The following is a 17,603-nucleotide window of genomic DNA, read 5'->3' as shown; positions in this document are numbered from 1 at the left end:
TAGGATTGTATGTTTTAGTATTTTCACTGGTCATTCCTACTTGCTATATGTATAATAATTTCTGAATTGTGTATGGATTTATATTGAACCATGTTATTTTCTGTTATTAAATTGTAGTTTAATTTTGAATCTTCATTGTTGGTCTAACATGTTTGTTTTTCTAATGAGATAAATCCTTAATGGATTTTCACCATTAGACATACATAATAGTGTAAGATCTCGAAAGATAAATATTGTATATGCAACATCTAACTGTTCATCAATTGATGACACCTTAGACTAGTATTTTTACAATATGAAACAAGAAAATTACATAAATAAGATTACTTTGTCTTTCACTAATCGAAGCATCGTTGGATTCTTATTTATAAACGAAATTATCCTAATTCCTCTTAGCTTATTCATTTCGAATTAGCTTCAAAACATATCATTGGATGAATGGTCTATAAATCATTTCATGTCATTCTATATTTTCTCTTAAGAAATTAAATGACGCATATGATTATAATCCCGAAATTCTATTCCCAATTGATATAAATCCTTAATCTTAGAAATCTCCTACTTGTATGGGCAAATCAGACTTAGAATTAAATTAGTAGTGGTGGTCCAAGATAGAATTACTCATTATATTTGGTTGAATTTAAGTCTTTGACTTTAATTTTAGAATCCAAATAGAAAATTTCTTATATTTCTAATTCCATATACAATACAGTTACACTTTCTCAAGTGTTTAATATCCATCTTTTATTAATGGATTCAAACTGTATGGAATATGAGTTAGGTATTCTGTGACTAGGATCCACTTGCACTATTCTAAGAATTCTTTTATAAACCTAAGTCATCAAAAGACACTACCATATTTTTTTAATCTATGGCATTTGTATCTTGTTCATAGTAAATTTGACAAGATCAATCTCTGCAAAGAGTTAATATGCCTATATCCACCGAAAGTAGTTCATCTCATTCGCAGATGGATGTACATTCAGGGGTGGATATGAGTTTTTCGTTGTATTCTTAAAACGATCACTCTAAATTATACCTTATGCAAAGAAATTTGAAATGTTTGAAAAATTTCATTAATTTCTAGCAATGGTTAAAACCATTAAGGTAAGTGGTTAAAGATCTAGCGAACTGATAGGGGTGGAAAAATAGTTAGTAGATATGCAGTTCAAAGATCATTAATTTGATTTTTGAATTATATCCAAACTTACCTCCCCAGAAATTTCGAGTTGCATGTTGATGATTAGTTACTAGTCGTTGCCTAATTCCTTCTATGGTAATACAATTTCAAAATGATGTAATGGTTGTATACTTAATGTAAATCATTAATAGATTCATGGATGACCTAATCAAAATCTTAAGAAAAGCTAGAACTATTAACGATGGTTTGTTAGCTATTCTAAGTGATTAGGGGTGGACCATCCCATAGTCAATAGATAAGAAAGTGTTTGTTCAAACAAATACTACTTTTCTAAGATAATGACTAAGTCTGAAAATAAAGTAGCAAATAAAGGAGATATTTAATTCTTGATTCCAAAAGTGTTCTATCATCTTATTTGACATATGATGATCCCACTGCCTTTGTTGTCTTATCACAACCTAAGAGTTTAATACCATTTAGTCTTCTTAGACATAATTCACGGTACCTTGTCGTAGTGGGAGAGTTTCTAGGATATCACCTTCTTATGACTTGGGAGACACTAGTGATTAAAATCCATTGTGAGTTTAAACAAGTAATGGATTGTCAAGATAAGAAACTAAGAAGAAAGCCAATAGAACTATGGTTTAATCCATTCACATGGAATAACCTAAAGTTTTCTATTACAAGGACATAAAAGGAAATTTTCGTTTATAAGTCCATTCAATGGACTTAACAAAACTCCTTGTTCCTAGTATTATAGGTATGAGTTTATCTAAACCTATGGCTTGTGGTATACCTGGTAATTACTTACTCTAATGCAAACAACTTACTTTAGTAAGATGCTGAAGCATTTTCTTTCTAATGGCAATCTATAGAAGCTTCACAACTTCTTAGGTATATATTTTATTTATCTAAGGAAAAGTCTTAACTATTCCAGAAAAGATAAAGCCATGAAAGAATTTCGTAAATCAACAAGTGAGAGGTCTTAGATATGCTTTTGTATGCCTTAGACCAGACACCTGCTGTTGAGTGGGAGTAATGAGTAGGTATCAGATTATTCCAGGAGAAGAACATTGGAAGACAATCAAGTAAATCTTAAGATTAAGAAGATGAACTATATGTTAGTCTATAAGGGTGTGTTTAAAACTCTTAGACTACACCATATCAGATTTTGAAATTTGCCTTTGTGCTAGTAAATCTTTCTGATAAGATGGTGATTACTCTGGGGGTGGAATAGTGATTTTGGAGAAGTGTAAAAACCTATATGAAGTCTCTAGGTCTACCAGGAAGGGACTGAATGTTAAGGTTGCAGGAAAGGTACTTATTCAGTCTAAGAAAAGTTCTATACATTTTTGGCATCATTCCAAATTGCCTTAAACTACTAGTGTTAATTTCCTGATTAACCAAAAGTAGTTGCCAAAAGTATAGAATCCAGTATCCTAAGAGAGTAGACATATAGAGAGGAATTTCACATTATCAATGATTTTGTGATTAAAGGAATAGTAATGGTGGAGAAAAGGTTGTGTTTAATTCAACCTTTCAGATCCTATTACGAGGAGTTTACTACTACTACACTTGATTTGTACATCAAGGTGTTGAGATTATTTGAAACGCACTTTTTGTTTTATATTAGTGCAAGTGGGAGTTTGTTGGGTTTTATGCCCTAAATAAAACTCATTTCAATATAATCAGATTTACTTATTAATATAGATCAGAAATAACATTTAATGTTGCATGGTTCACATGATTTATTTCATGATTATATGTACATAATGTATAAATTCATCTGAAACCCTTTTCACATACTTGATCCTGTTTATTGTGTCGTCAACACATTGGAAAGTAAACATGACTATGTGAATAAAGTTTCCTAGATTTATCAGACATAGGGTTTTACTCATATGATAATCTACAACAAGAGTTTACTTGCATTTGGAGAAATGTTATGTTCTTTCCAGAACATTGGTTAAAGTAAAGCTCAGGTTGGATGCATGGAGTATGCATCGGAAGGGACCGATATTGAACTTTGACTTAGATTTATTAAACTTACCGTAATATCTATTCAAGTCAATATCGCCTAGTTGATCCTAGATCAAATGATCTTAATCCTGATATGATTAGGCTCAATCTCGAGAGGCTATTCGTGTTCTTTGATTTGTTAGTTAAGCCTACCTTTAGGTCAGGGTGATACGTACATTTTGGGAACACGGTAATGCAATTGAGTGGGAGCGCTAACATAAACATGGAATCTATAGCTTCTATCTGGCGAATAGTAAGCAAAGGATGATCTCATTCGAGCTTGACCAAACGAACATAAATGGTGGAGTACTCATTTCACATAAGCTGAAATATCATTTATACGGGGTCAAGTGTTTTAAGGATAAAATACATTGTAGGGTGTAACGGTAATCTAATTCCTTTACAATGTAGATCATTCATATAGAGGATCAGTGATCAAATTAGGATTATAACAATGGATAACTAATGATGTGTCTATATGGTGGAACATATAGAGCATTCTATATACTGAGAGTGCAATTCTAAGTTCTATGTGTGGATTCAACGAAGAATTAATAAGTTAGTGAATTTTAGTAATAAATTCTTGATCTACTTATTGGAAGCTCAGTTATATAGACCCATGGTCCCCGCACTAGTTGAGATAATATTGCTTGTAACACTCATGTGATTGGTTTTGATTAATCAATTATAATTCTCAATTTAGACTATGTCTATTTGTGAATTTTCACTAAGTAAGGGCGAAATTGTAAAGAAAGAGTTTTAGGGGCATATTTGTTAATTATGATACTTTGTATGGTTCAATTAATAAATATGATAATGACAATATTATTTAATAATTATTTATAGTTATTAAATAATTAGAATTGGCATTTAAATGGTTGAATTAGAAAATTGGCGTTTTTGAGAAAATCAGATGCAGAAAAGATAAAACTGCAAAATTGTAAAAAGTGAGGCCCAAATCCACTAAGCATGGCCAGCCACTTTTGTAGGCAATTTAAACTGATATTTTCATTATTTTAATGTCAAATCATTCAAACCTAACCCTAGTGGAATGCTATAAATAGATAGTGAAGGCTTCAGGAAAATTACACTTTTCTTCTGACACTTCTGATTCAAAAAAAACTGAGCCTCTCTCTCTCCCTATCTTTGGCCGAACCCACTCTCTCTTTCTTCTTCCTTAAATTTCGAAATTCTTAGTGTAAGAGTAGTGCCCACACACAGCAAGTGATACCTCAATCATAGTGAGGAAGATCGTGAAGAAAGACTTTCAGCAAGAAGGAGGCTTCAGCGTCAAAGATTCAGAGAAAGAGATCCAGGTTCAGATATTGATAATGCTCTGCTACAGAAAGGAATCAAGGGCTAGATATATGAACGGAATGAGTCATATTATTCCGCTGCACCCAATGTAAGGTTTCCTAAACTTTATACGTGTTTATTTCATCGTTTTAGAAAGTTCATATTTAGGGTGTTAATAAACATACTTGTGAGTAGATCTAAGATCCTGGTAAAATAAATTCCAACATATTTTAGATCCAATGTTTTGCAAAAGTTACCAAGTAAACCCTCTGTTTTGTTAAATGACAAAATAGACCATGTATTTTCCAAAATAATACAAATAAGATCCTGAACTAATTTTTTTGTCAAAATAAAACTTAATAATAATCCGATCTAAATGTGTTATGACAAAAATAGCTATATTTTCTGTATTCGTTCGTATTGAAATTATCTTCCAGTTAGTTATATTAAAAAAAGAATATCGAAAATTGAGCTTAAGGTCTTATTTTTTACCATTTTAGAAAATATAGGATCTATTTTGTCATTTAACAAAATAGAAGGTCCAGACGGTTTGTAAAACACAAGATATAAAATGGTATTTACCCATCTTGTAAATCTATGATCATATGATCTTATCACATCGATAAAAAACTATGCAATAGAAATCAAATAATGGCTCAGGATTTCTAAAGAAATATGATTAAAATATTTTCTTCAAAAATAATTTAGTATATATTATTTTCTAGATATATAAATAAATTCACATATATATATTCAAATAAAATATATTAGCAAAATAATTATCAATAAAAATATAATTTGAATTTATAAACATGTATAAAAGAAAAACTAAATGAAATTATACATATATTACTTTTATAATTAAAAAATATTAAAATATACTTTCACTTTTTCTATGTGCAAAATATATGCACATTCTTCTTTTGAGCATTATAAATGAACAATGAGAAGAATATTTTGGCTCTTCAATAAAATTTAGTCAAATTAGTTGACAATTTATTACGTATGATTAATCATGTCAAAACAACTCAATTCATGAACTCCAAGTTCACCATAATTTGTATTTCAATAAAACTTTTGTTGGATAATTTATAAAATCACTATAACATATAAGTAATCATTATAGATTTAATTTTTATATACACGAATAAAATAATTATATTATTCTCTAAAATATATACACTTTTCAAGAGTCACTATATGTTGGGTTTTGTGCCCTAAATAAAACTTATTTCAATATAATCAGATTTACTAATCAATATAAGATCAGAAATCGTTTTTATGTTACATGGCTCACGTGATTTATTTCATGATTATGTTTAATGTATAAATTCTATTAAGTCCAGAACATATGTAAATATATATATTTGTTCGTGATTATAGTGTCGTCAGCACAGTGGAATATAATCATGATTATATGTTCAAAAAGTTTAATTCTCATGATTTGACAGTTCACTGAATTTAGACTGATATGATAATCGGCAATAAGGTATACATACACCTTGGATAAGTGTTATGTCCTTTCTAGGGCATTGGCAAAGTTTTACTAGTATCGGATGTATGGAGTATACATTAGAAGGAACTGATATTGATCTTAGATAAGATATCATAAACTTATCATTATATCTTTCTAAGTCAATATCAATGGTTGATATTAGGTCTATGGATCTTAATCCTGATATGGTTAGGTTCAACTTAGTTGTATTATTTATGTTCTTCAAGTTGTTCGTGAAAGCTAACGAATAGTTCTAGCAGATATTTACATCTTGGGAACATGGTAGTTTAATTGAGTGGGAGCGCTAATCATAGATATGGAATTTATAGCTTCTATAAGTATTTAGAAGTGAAACGATGATTTCATTCGAGCTTAGCTGAATAGAAATAAATGATTGATGCCTCATTTAAGTAATTATATTAGTTTACTGAAATATCATTTATAAGTAGCTAAGTATTTTAAGGATAAAATACATTGAAGGGTAGAATGGTAAATTTGTCCCTATTCAGTGTAGATCATCTATAGAGGATATTTGACTGTTAGGATTGTAACAATGGATAATCATAACGAATCTATATCGTGGTACATATAAAGCGTTCTATATAATTGAGAGTGCTATTTAATTCTAAATCTATAGTGGCGCAAGGCAGAATTAATAAGTTAGAGAATTTACTTGGTAAATTCTAGATCTACATATTGAAAGCTCAGTTCTATAGGCCCATATTCCCCTCACTAGTTGAGATAATACTGCTTGCAGACTCAGTTAATTGATTTTAATTAATCGATTATAATTCTTAAATTAGACTATGTCTTATTTATAAACTTTCACTAAGCAAGGGCTTAATTGTGAAGGAAAGAGGTTTTTGGGTCTATTGATTAATTAAGAGACTTTGTATGATCTAATTAATAAATAATATAAATAGAAATGTTATTTTATAATTAATTATAATTATTAAATAAATATTTTTGTCTTTTATAGGATTGAATTGGAAAATATGGTATTATTGAAAGAAGAATAAGTGGTTGAAAAAATGACAAAATTATAACTAGAGATTGGTCCTTTATGGCCAGCCCTTAGAGTGAAATTTCGCCAAATATTTTATTCTTTTTTAGTTCATATAATTTAGCCCTAAGCCCTAGTTGAAACACTATAAAAGGAACATGATGCTCCCACTCATCCACTTGATGCCTTCAACCAAATCAAATCTAGTTTTCATTCTCTAACAACTAGTAGATGAGAGAGTTCCTTCCATAGTGATTTCAGCCTCCTTCATTGTTCTTAAAATTTGAACCATTAGTGATAGAGTGCCATGCCCACACATAGCAAGTCAAGTACTCAATCATAGTGAGTAAGGCGGTGGTAACCAAACCCGAAGGAGAGAAAGAGATCGAGGCTCAGATCTTGATAATACTCTGCGACAGAAAGAAACAAAGATTAGAGATCTGAGCAGAAAGAGTCATTATATTCCGTTGCCACCAATGTAAGATTTTTTAAACTCTTATGTGTTTATTTTCATTATTTTAGAGATATTCATATTTAGGATGTTAATCAACATACTTGTTAGTAAATTTAAATCCTAGTAAAATATTCTCAACAACTGGCCTTAGAGCCATGGTAATGATTTACTTTCGTGTAATATGAATTTAAAACGATGAATTATGTTTATTGTGTTGATTTGGATGTGTTCATGTTGGTTTATGTGTTAATTGATGAATGTATGTGATTTACAAAAATTTTCCATGAAATTAATTTATTTTTCGTTTTGAAAAAAAATTATTTGGATTCTTTGTGAAAAATTAAGCAACTTTTATTTTTACGGAACTCGATTTCGATGAAAAACGAAAAAAAAAAATATGGCTATTTGAAAATCGGGTACATATGGGTGTCGAGTATGGTGCTTGCACGCACCAAGCACTTCGGACAAGGAGGGAAACGCGCGCGGATTCAGACATGCATTGTCTGATTCCTTCGGTCAGGCCCACCTTCGTCGGAATAATTTAGATAAGCTTAAAATTTATTAATTGTCATATAATACAATAATTTACCGTATTCTATTTTGTATATTATAAAGTAACATTTTTTTTCTTAAAATCAATATATTTTTAAGTAGAATTTACGTGGGGTATGGGTTTTTTAAACCTTTTATGATAAATATGGCATAATTGATTATGGACACTTTATATGGCTTTTTTTATAGTTTAACCATAGTTTATGGGATTTTAAAGCCCATACGGTTGGAATTTATTTGTCAAAAGCCCATAGTATGTGTATTGTAGTTTATTTAGGTTATTTTAGTAATTTTAGTTCAGTTTTTTTTTAACATAACCATTTTTTTTTTGTAGAGTTTTGCATGTAATCATCAAGTTTTGATGGTTGTTTCTACATTTTAATTTACTTTTGTAGTTTTCAATTCAGACCTATTTTCCCTAAACTGCCTATGCCATTATTTCTCTCCCTCTCTTTTTTCATTTCACCATTTCTTCATTTTCCTCTTTCTTCTTTTCCTCTTTAGTTTTCGTCCTCTGTTTTTTTTTTTTTTTTTTTTGGAGGACATTGCCGCCATTGTTCTTCGGGTAAGAGCTTCCATTGTTCGTGTGTTCTTCAAGGTACGCATGAGTTTTTGCCTTTTTTTTTTCTCTGATTTTAGGGTTTTTTGTTCCTTTTCATTTTGTGGGTTTGTTGAAGTTGTATTTTTTCTTAATCATTCTTACATTCTTACTTTTTTCGTTTTTATTTTTTTTATTTCTGTTTTAAGATTACTAGTGCGTTGTTGTTCTTCTTTTTTAAAAAATGTTTCATTCGAAGTGATTAGTGTGTTGTTGTATTTATTCATATTGGATTATTTGAGTATTTTGTGTTTTGGGTTTTGTTTTATGCTTTAGAATTTGGTTGTTTAGTTTAATTTTTTTAATTTTTGTTGATATTCGGTGTTGTTGTTGTTGTGTTTTTTTAAAAAAAAAAATTATTGGTTTTTGGGTATGATTTTTGTTGGTTTTAGTGATAAATTTTCTTTCATTTTTTAAAAATTGGTTTTTGGGTATGATTTTTATGATGATTTTAGTAATTTTGGGTTTTAGAGTCAATGTGTTGTAATAAATTGTGAGTTTATTGTGTAATCTGAAAAGCTATGTAGTTTCTGTTGAAAATACTGTATTAGTTATAAACTTGTAGGGATTTTATTTTGCATGAAGAAATTGTTGTTGTGTTTGAGCAGTTATAATCTTTGTTTAATTTATAGAAACTAGTTTTTGATGTGTATGGGTGGTTTTGAGGTTTCAAAATAAATCTCATATGGAAAACCAGTTTCTAGATCATGATTACAGTTTTAAAAATGAGTTAGAAATGATGCAGGTGTTGTTTGGGATCCTCATATACCTAATTTTGAAACATGTCAAAAACCAGTTTCTGGAGTTTGATTTATGTTCTAGATATGTATTATTTGTGCATTCTGTGATATTGGGTGTGTGGGTGGTTTTAAGGTTGATGTTGCAAAATGCTTGGATTTTTGAGTGGGTTTCCTTTTGGCTGGATTATTAGTTTTATTGTTTAGTTAATTACTGTTGAGGAAATTGTTGCTACGATTTTTTGTTTGGTTTTTTTTTTTTGTTTCGATTTTGTGTGAAACTAGTTTTCATGTTAATTATCAGGATCAATTTGTTGTTTGTGTCTAATGTTTATTTTGTATTTTATTTTTTTATCAGATGGAGAGTGAATCAGACTCGAAAGTCCCATCTGTTGTTGAAAAGGTTGAGCCGACTACGAAGGCTAAAGACCGACCAAAAAAAACTTCACGTAAAGCTAAAGTATGTTTTTATGTTTGTATTGAAACCAGTTTTTAATACTTGTGTTTGTTGGTTTTTTTTTTTGTTATTATGAAACTGGTTTTATTTATTTTTTTATTAAGATCCTTCTATTGAAGAAGAAAAACCTGTTGAAGTTGAAACGAGGAAATCTCCGCGTAAATCCAAAGTGTGCTCTATGTTTTTTTTTTAATATGTTTTTTTGTTGTTTATTCATGTTTTTGTTTATTTATTTTTTTGAGATGAAACTGATTTTTTGTTGTTTTGTTGTTTTTTTGATGATGAGAAGATGGCTAATGTTGATAAGAAAGTTAAAAAGAAACCAGTTTCCAAATCCCTTGGCAAGAAGAAGAGCGAGGCTTCTGCTATTGACGCTCCATTGGTAATTTTTATTTTCTAAAGAAACCGGTTTCTTGCTTTTTTATTTTTCATGTTTTCAGGTTTTCTGTTTACAGTTTTATTTGAATGTGGTTTCTATAATCTATATGTTTTTATTTTTAGTTTTTAGTTTTTCTCTTTGTTTTGGGTAACCAGTTTTTGAATATTTCTTTTTTTGTTGTTGTGTAATTTTAATTTCGATTGTTTATATTCTTTTTTCTCTCACAGAAATATTATTTTAAAATTGATGTTAAGAAGAGGTTTGCTGGGAAACCTCAACTTTACAATCTTTATAATGTCATTGATGATATCAGTGAGTTATAACTTTACAATCCTTTTTTCTTTTTTTTTTCTTTACTAATTCCAAAAAATTTTTTAGATCACAGTTTGTTGGTATTAGAATTAGTAGTCCAGTCATTATGTAGTCTTCATACTTTTTATCCTCTTTCCATTGCCCTCCATATTTGACCACACACATTATTGAGTCAATTCCTGTACAATATTTGAAAACTGTTAGTTAAAAATCATAATGTATTAAGAAACCGGTTTTTTTTTTTATTTTGTTTTCAAATTATATGTGTTTTTTTCACAATATATTTGAGAAACTGGTTTCCAACATTTCTTTATATTTTGTTTATGTATAACAGATAATTTATAATGCTTAGGTTTTATATTCATAATATTCAGTAATTTTTTCATTTTCAAGCGTGTATGTCTAAAACTAAAATTATCATAATTTTCATTTTCAGTTTCTTTTTGTCTTTTGTTTGTGAAACTTCATAGTCTCAATCTAGATTGATTATGAAAATTTCGTTATGAAGCAATGCAAGATGATATAGTTTTGGTATGAAATTTATTTCAATCTAGATTTATTTTTATTTTTAAAGTTTAAATTGCAAATGCACATATTCAGTGTATTTTTCTTTTATAGTTTATATATACATATAATATTCATAGCATAATATATATAAATGTACCTGTATTTCTTTTGATCGGTGTTGACAGGGACGATCGGAGTTGGCTTGATTGTTGATTGAATTTTGTGTGTGCAGGTTGATCGGTGCTTTGAGCTTAAGCTTTCGTTTTCTGCTTTAAGGTGAGAGCTTCATTGTTTTTCAGGTGCCGATGTTGCTGGTTGCTTCTGTCGATATCAGAATTGTTGAATTTTATACTTTTTTTAGTTTTTCAGGTCAGCGTAGGTTGAATCAGAGGAAGAATTGCCCCATGGAGAAGAGAGAAAGTGAATCAGAGAAGATGGAGAAGAGAATCGCATGTGAGAGAGAATCACAGGAGAGAGAGAATTTTGTTTATATATGGTTAAAAATAATAAATTTGCTTGATTTAAAATCAGATTCTGTTTTTAAGGTATTTTATGGTTTTTTTTTAAAAAAAACCATATTTGTAGTTTGGTTGGTTAGTTAATGCTATATTTTGTGGCATTTAGTTTTCTTGCCATATTTATCATAAAATGGTTTATTTTTCCCATATTTTTGAAAATATCCCTATTTTTAATCACTTATAGTATTTATATATGAATTATGAAAGTATTTTGATTGACCAAGAGAAAAGAAACATAAAAGTTTCTTTAAAATTACAAGAAAAAAAATGTGTATTTAAACTTTTAGTATACAATTAAATAACTTTTAAATATGAAATCGTATATTAATTTATAATAACACATAAAATTTGGTTTGTAATTAAATTTTATTTAATTAATAATTTAATTACTTTTTGATTATAGAATATAAAAGAAATTAAAACATTGCTTTTGATTTTGATTATTTTTTTAAAAAAAAAATATATATATATATATATTTTCTACAGATCAAAATGACTATTTTAAAAAATAAGATCCAATAACACTACTTATGAAAAACAAATGAGTAATTTTTCATTAAAATCTTATCAAAGCTATAAAAGAAGCTTATATTCTAGTTACTCTTAAAAATAAATTACCACAATAATTTTTAATAGCTTATTAAACTAGTTGGTATATTAAATTTTATTTACATTAAAGTTTAATTATTATTTTTTAAAAAGAAATTAAAATATTACTAGGGTAGGGCGAAAAAAATTTATACCTCCCACATATCAAAATATCCATCTTCAAAAAATATGTAACTTTGGTGTACTTTTTAAATCCAAACAATCATTAAAATGATTGGAAAAAGTTTTTTAAATTTAGTAGGAAAAGAGAGAGAGAGAGAGAGAGAGAGATACATTATAATAATAGTTTATCTTATGTGAAAAAAAAAAAAAAAAAGACGAAGAATCAAAGAAGGGAAGTAAATTAATGAGAAAAAGTACAAAATTTTTACCTGTGAACAAAATCCGTAATTGTACCGAATATTGAACCATTCTTTTTATAATTGATGATATTAAAATGCCAACGGCTACATATTTTGAATTTGAACATTTCGTCACTTATCCACGTCATCATTTTGCCTCTCCAATTCTTGAATTAAAATCCCCACGCGATCCCCATTAATGGTTCGGCCCAACTCCCCATCATGCCTAGAATGACACATACCTCCACGTGGTGCCCCTCCACATCACCATCCTCCTGGCCACGTCTTCTCTTAGAATCCTAGAATGACACATACCCACCTCCACAAAATCTGCCCATTTCAATCTCGGTCATAATTACATCAGATTCTCCATTGACCATCATTATATCCACGATTTTAGGGATCATATTCTCCACTTCCACCTTTCCTTTTTCCTTTTTCCACTTCAATTTTTCCTTTAAAAGTGAGGTATTTAATGAATACATAATTACACCTTCTTTTCTTAACCCTAACTAACTCTGTAAAAAAAGGAAAGAAAGAAAAAAACCAAGTCTTGACGATTCGTAATACCTCACTCTGGCTTCTACTTCGACTTGAGCGCCTCATTCATCCTGTCTTCGGCTTCGAATTTGGCTTCGACCTCGCCATCCATTCTGCTACCATCTCAATTATCTCGGCGAGTTCACCCTATCCTTGAAGACTTTGTTTGAAGCCAAGCTCGAGATCCTCCATGTTCTTCCCATATCCAACGGGTATGTTTCTTGGCTTTTTATTTGGTTTGGCATCATTATTATTAGTATTTGGCTTTGGAATCATTATTTAGTGTATGGTTTGGTATTTTTGGGTGATTTATTAGTATTTGGCTTTGACTGAAGTTTAAAAAATTTTAAATTTGGTTTCATCATTATTCGGCTTTGGCATCATAGGAAATCAAAAGTGACTGAAGCCAAGATGAATTTTCTAAGCTGACAAATATTCATGTGTCCCATTTGAATTTTAGTGAAACTCTTAATAACCCTGACTTCATTAAAACTTTGTATGATATACAATCAACAGAAAAGTGATTATCATCCAAAGAATACAAACATGATCAAACTTTTAATGCTGTGAAGTTATATACTGATTCTGTTTACTCTTTTGATGCAGATTTTTGCAAATCAGAGGGGCTGATCTAAGAATACATAAGAAATTAGCCGTTGCATACTTACTCTAGCCGTATTACTTATCTTGAACTACTAACTCTCACCAAAAAAAACATGGAGAAGAATGATAAGGTTTTTCTTGAGAGAAAAACTACGTTGAAGAGAAAAGCAAGAATGCTTACTGATTTGTGCAATTCTAAAGTGTGTTTGGTAATCTATGATTCCAAAGGCAATCTAGATGTGTGGCCTGAGGACTCCACGAATGCTCATTCTATTATCAACAACTACTACACCAAATTAGAGTCTATGAAGAGAAAGAATAATGAAGTTTGTCTCTCTAATGTGTTGGAGAAAAAGTTGAGAAAACTTGAGGAAAAAGTTAGTTGTACTATTACTACTACTTCTACTCTTAATGGGGATTCATCACTATCTTTGAATTGGGATGAAAAATTAGCGGTTTTGTCAAAAAATTCTTTGATGGATATGGCACAATGTTTGAAGGCTAAGATTAAAGTTTTGGACGAGAAGATTGACATGGTTAAAGGAAAAGACCAAGCAATTTTACAAACCCTAATCCAGAATAATCATGATCATCAGTTTGAAGATGATTATTTCAGTTCTCTTCCACCATTATTAACACTGCCGCCCCCTCCGCCAATGCCTCAAACTTATGTACCACTCAACTATGAAGAAATTCAAGAAATCTATGATAGATCAAAAATTCCTTTTGGTCAATGTTATGAAATCAATAATGATTTGGTACATTCTTCTAAGGTTTGTCAATTTACATTTATTAATTATTTGTTAATTTTATTCAAATATCATAATTAACTAACACTAATTATTTTGTCAGCAGTTGCATTACTCTGATTTTGGATATTATAATGGAGATCATCTTCAAGCATGTCTACAGTTTCCAGTCCCCTCCAGTGCAGCTACTTACTCTTCCAACAATTTTTGGCAGCCAAGTGGAATTTAACATTCCACAATCTATCATTGGTTTTCAGTAATATACTGTATATTATTATTTTTCATTCATACAACTACAATGTTTGGTTTTCAGGTTTCCCAGTTAACATTGTTTGTGATATTCTGATTAAAAAAGATGCCTATAATATATCTATACATATGTTTGATGTTTTCAATTTGCAATTATCTGAAAATATTGATATAGTTCAGCTTTCATCAACAAAAAAACAAAAAAGAGTTCAACGCATCTAAGTTTATAAACAAAACAGTATCAGAAAATAAATATAGTTGGTAAAACTTGTCTGGATGTTTTCTTCATACCAAAAACAGCATTAACTTCTCTATATTTGACACGCACAGTTTTGAGTTAGTGAGAAGCTAAGAGAGTCTTGTCCTTCAGATTTTATTTATTACGTTTTTTCATACACAGTAGACTCCAGTCTGACAAATAGACATTCAGTTGGGCTACTCAATTAGAAAACTGAACTAGTCAACTAGTCTTTTTCCACAAGATGCTTTTTACATATTGGCATTTGAAGAAGAACGCACTTACATGAAACCTTGGACAAAGATCATTCTTAAACTTTCATTTTAGACATTTAATAAGCAACTAGAGGAGGTGGAGCCGGAGCACGCATAGCTGACTGCCTATTTTTGGTAGGTGGCGGTGGTGGCAATATGCGGCGTGACCCAAGACTCCTGGAGTGCACCATCGAGTTGTCATAAGCTTCCATTTTTGCCAGTATCATCCTAAACTTGTCTATCCGGGTGAGAACATGGAATGAGCTCTTCTCATTACCTTCATGTCAATAACAAAAGATGATAATAAATGAACAATATCAAAAGAAACTAAATACAAAAGCATGAAATAAAATACCAAGGCCAAAGATCATTACCATAAGGGTTGAATGCAGAAGTAGCAAGATATAGGCCAGAGAGAATAAATATCATAAAGAGCTTTGTAGAGAAAGCCCTCATCTTTAGTATCAGCAACAAATAACAGCTTCTGGAACCCTGTGACTTTTAAGTAGAAAGAAAATGTAGAAGGCAATCACAGAAGGTAAGAAGTTCTAAGCAAATTTAAGGAGTTGGGTTTTTGGTGTATTTGTGTGTGCTTATTATAATAAAGCTTCATCCGAGGAAGTGTGTATCACCTAATTTCGGCTCTATAATATTTGAGAAATCAGTTGACTTTGTTTGAGTTCGAACACCTAATTTCACTGACTTCCATGAAAAGGGTATTTAGTAAAACAGCTAGTGATTACCTTATTGACTTCTCATTTTACGATGAATACTGTCTCACACCAAAACGTAATATAAAAAGCAGATTATTCTACCGTACCAATACTTCAATTACCACTTTACCAGAAGATGACATTTGACCTTGTATATGGGTGGTATTTCTTAACTAAGAATAAATGAAAGAACCCAACAAATGAACAAAGGAGAAAAGAATCTGTACGCAGCAAATCTGAAAATTCCAAGTTGTACCACTATTCTATACATCACACAAATGACTTGGGTCAGCTCAAGTTCCAAAAAAAACTATATCTGCACTGGATCAAAATCAATTTTTTAATATCTTTGGTTATACAGCTGGCTCCTCCCATCACAAGAATTCCACCAAATCCTACAAGTTGCAAATAAAAGCCAAAACACAAAGGCAAAAATCAGTGGGTGCGAGCTTAAACTAATGTATTTAAAAATTCGAGTCAAGAATATGAACCCAAAGTCCAACTTATTAGGCTGGTTAGCACGAAAATTCAGTAAAATTCCAATCTTTATCAAGTAGGTGGACTTAGCCAGAAGAGTACCCCAAAATTCACACGTCAATTGGGACATAGACTACCTTTGTTTGCACAACACACTTTAGTAGCATTCACGTGCAAACATAGGGAAACATTGCAATTTATATACATTGCAACTTGAAGTACAAGCCTTGTAATTTACTATAAAATTCTGTCACGTGTAATAAAAGGACAGGGCATTGGTCTTAAGTAATCCACTGTCAAGTACCAAATTGGTATGAGTGCAGACTTAATTAGAAGGCTCAAGTGAACTTAATTGCTCTGTACACTTGACAGAATAAACTTTATAAACAAGTCTATTAGTAAAAGTATTAATAAACTCATCAAGTCATCCATACTTGCAGAGATACTTCAGTTAAGAACTCAAAAATAATGCTGAAGGAAGAAAAAACATACCATCCCTTTTCCCAAGGCTCAAAACGAAAAGCTTTCCATCAAAAGCATGACTCATCGCCTTTAATGCCTCCTCTATTACTCGTTTACCATCTCTACGAGAATCCTCAGCCTCGATAGTCAATACAGCTACCTCCAACCTTCACCATTACTCTCCCACTTTTTCTCAAACATTTTCTGAGCTTTGCCCAAGTGTTTAGCTCAGGGATGCACAACCCTTCGATTTTCGAAAACAAATCAACCGGTATCCCAGAGAACCCATTTCTAGTAGTAGCTTCCAATCACGAATCACCACTTCGGCATACATTTTGAGAATCAAACGTGCCGCCGGGTCCGCCCTCGAAACTGCCAGAAGGCGAATGTAGTTGTGCCTGGACTTGAATCTGACGATGATTTTCACGTCGTCTTGGATTTTCGTTTGAGGATTGGAGTGGTGGTGGGTTTGTTGAGGTTTGGGGATTAGGAAGCTGAAATAGATTGGCTTTGGAATCTTTTTGAGAGGGAGACATGGTTTTAGGTTGATTGGTTGGCGAGAAAATGAGAGAAATCAAAGTGGGTAGGGAGGGACTAGGAAGCCAAAGACTCGTTTTGGTATGAGCTCAGAAGTGTCAATTGATGTGAACAGTTTTATTTCTTAAATTAAATGGTGACAATAATATTAATTTAATTATATTATAGAGGATGTTTTTACCATGCATCCTTTAAAAAAAGTTTAAAAAAAGGTTTATGGATGCATTTTCTCACTGTTTCGGTATTTGATAGAAATTTTTTTATGGTTTTTTATATTTTAGTTATTTAACATATTCTATAATAATATTTAAACATTCACTTGCATATAAGACTCTTTCATTTTATACACATTTTCAGCCTGTT

The 17,603-nt window shown here is 30.6% G+C and overlaps 1 protein-coding gene and 1 long non-coding RNA gene across 4 annotated transcripts; one reads left to right on the top strand and one right to left on the bottom strand.

Annotated features, from left to right (window-relative positions):
• Positions 1-12,666: 12,666 nt before the first annotated feature.
• Positions 12,667-14,705, top strand: LOC115711495 (uncharacterized). Of its 3 annotated transcripts, none has more exons than XM_030639842.2 (3): positions 12,667-13,170; positions 13,565-14,319; positions 14,417-14,705. In XM_030639842.2, exons 2-3 carry the CDS (start codon positions 13,675-13,677, stop codon positions 14,537-14,539), a joined length of 768 nt encoding a protein of 255 aa, XP_030495702.2. In that variant the 5' UTR covers positions 12,667-13,170; positions 13,565-13,674; the 3' UTR covers positions 14,540-14,705. The 3 variants fall into 3 exon arrangements, with proteins under 3 accessions (XP_030495702.2, XP_030495699.2, XP_030495700.2); XM_030639839.2 differs by having other exon boundaries at positions 12,669-13,170; positions 13,565-14,334; positions 14,414-14,705; XM_030639840.2 differs by having other exon boundaries at positions 12,681-13,170; positions 13,565-14,334.
• Positions 14,706-14,896: 191 nt separating this feature from the next.
• LOC115711496 (uncharacterized) lies at positions 14,897-17,375 on the bottom strand. Its single transcript, XR_004010515.2, has 3 exons — positions 16,734-17,375; positions 15,426-16,159; positions 14,897-15,328 (listed from the first exon to the last, which is right to left on the bottom strand). It is a non-coding gene; the product is annotated as an uncharacterized LOC115711496 (long non-coding RNA).
• Positions 17,376-17,603: the final 228 nt, after the last annotated feature.

The sequence above is a fragment of the Cannabis sativa genome, chromosome 3 (genome assembly GCF_029168945.1).
Source record: "Cannabis sativa cultivar Pink pepper isolate KNU-18-1 chromosome 3, ASM2916894v1, whole genome shotgun sequence".
Taxonomy (NCBI): domain Eukaryota; kingdom Viridiplantae; phylum Streptophyta; class Magnoliopsida; order Rosales; family Cannabaceae; genus Cannabis; species Cannabis sativa.
The sequence above is the reverse complement of the archived record's forward strand: the minus strand, read 5'-3'. Positions and strand labels throughout refer to the sequence as shown.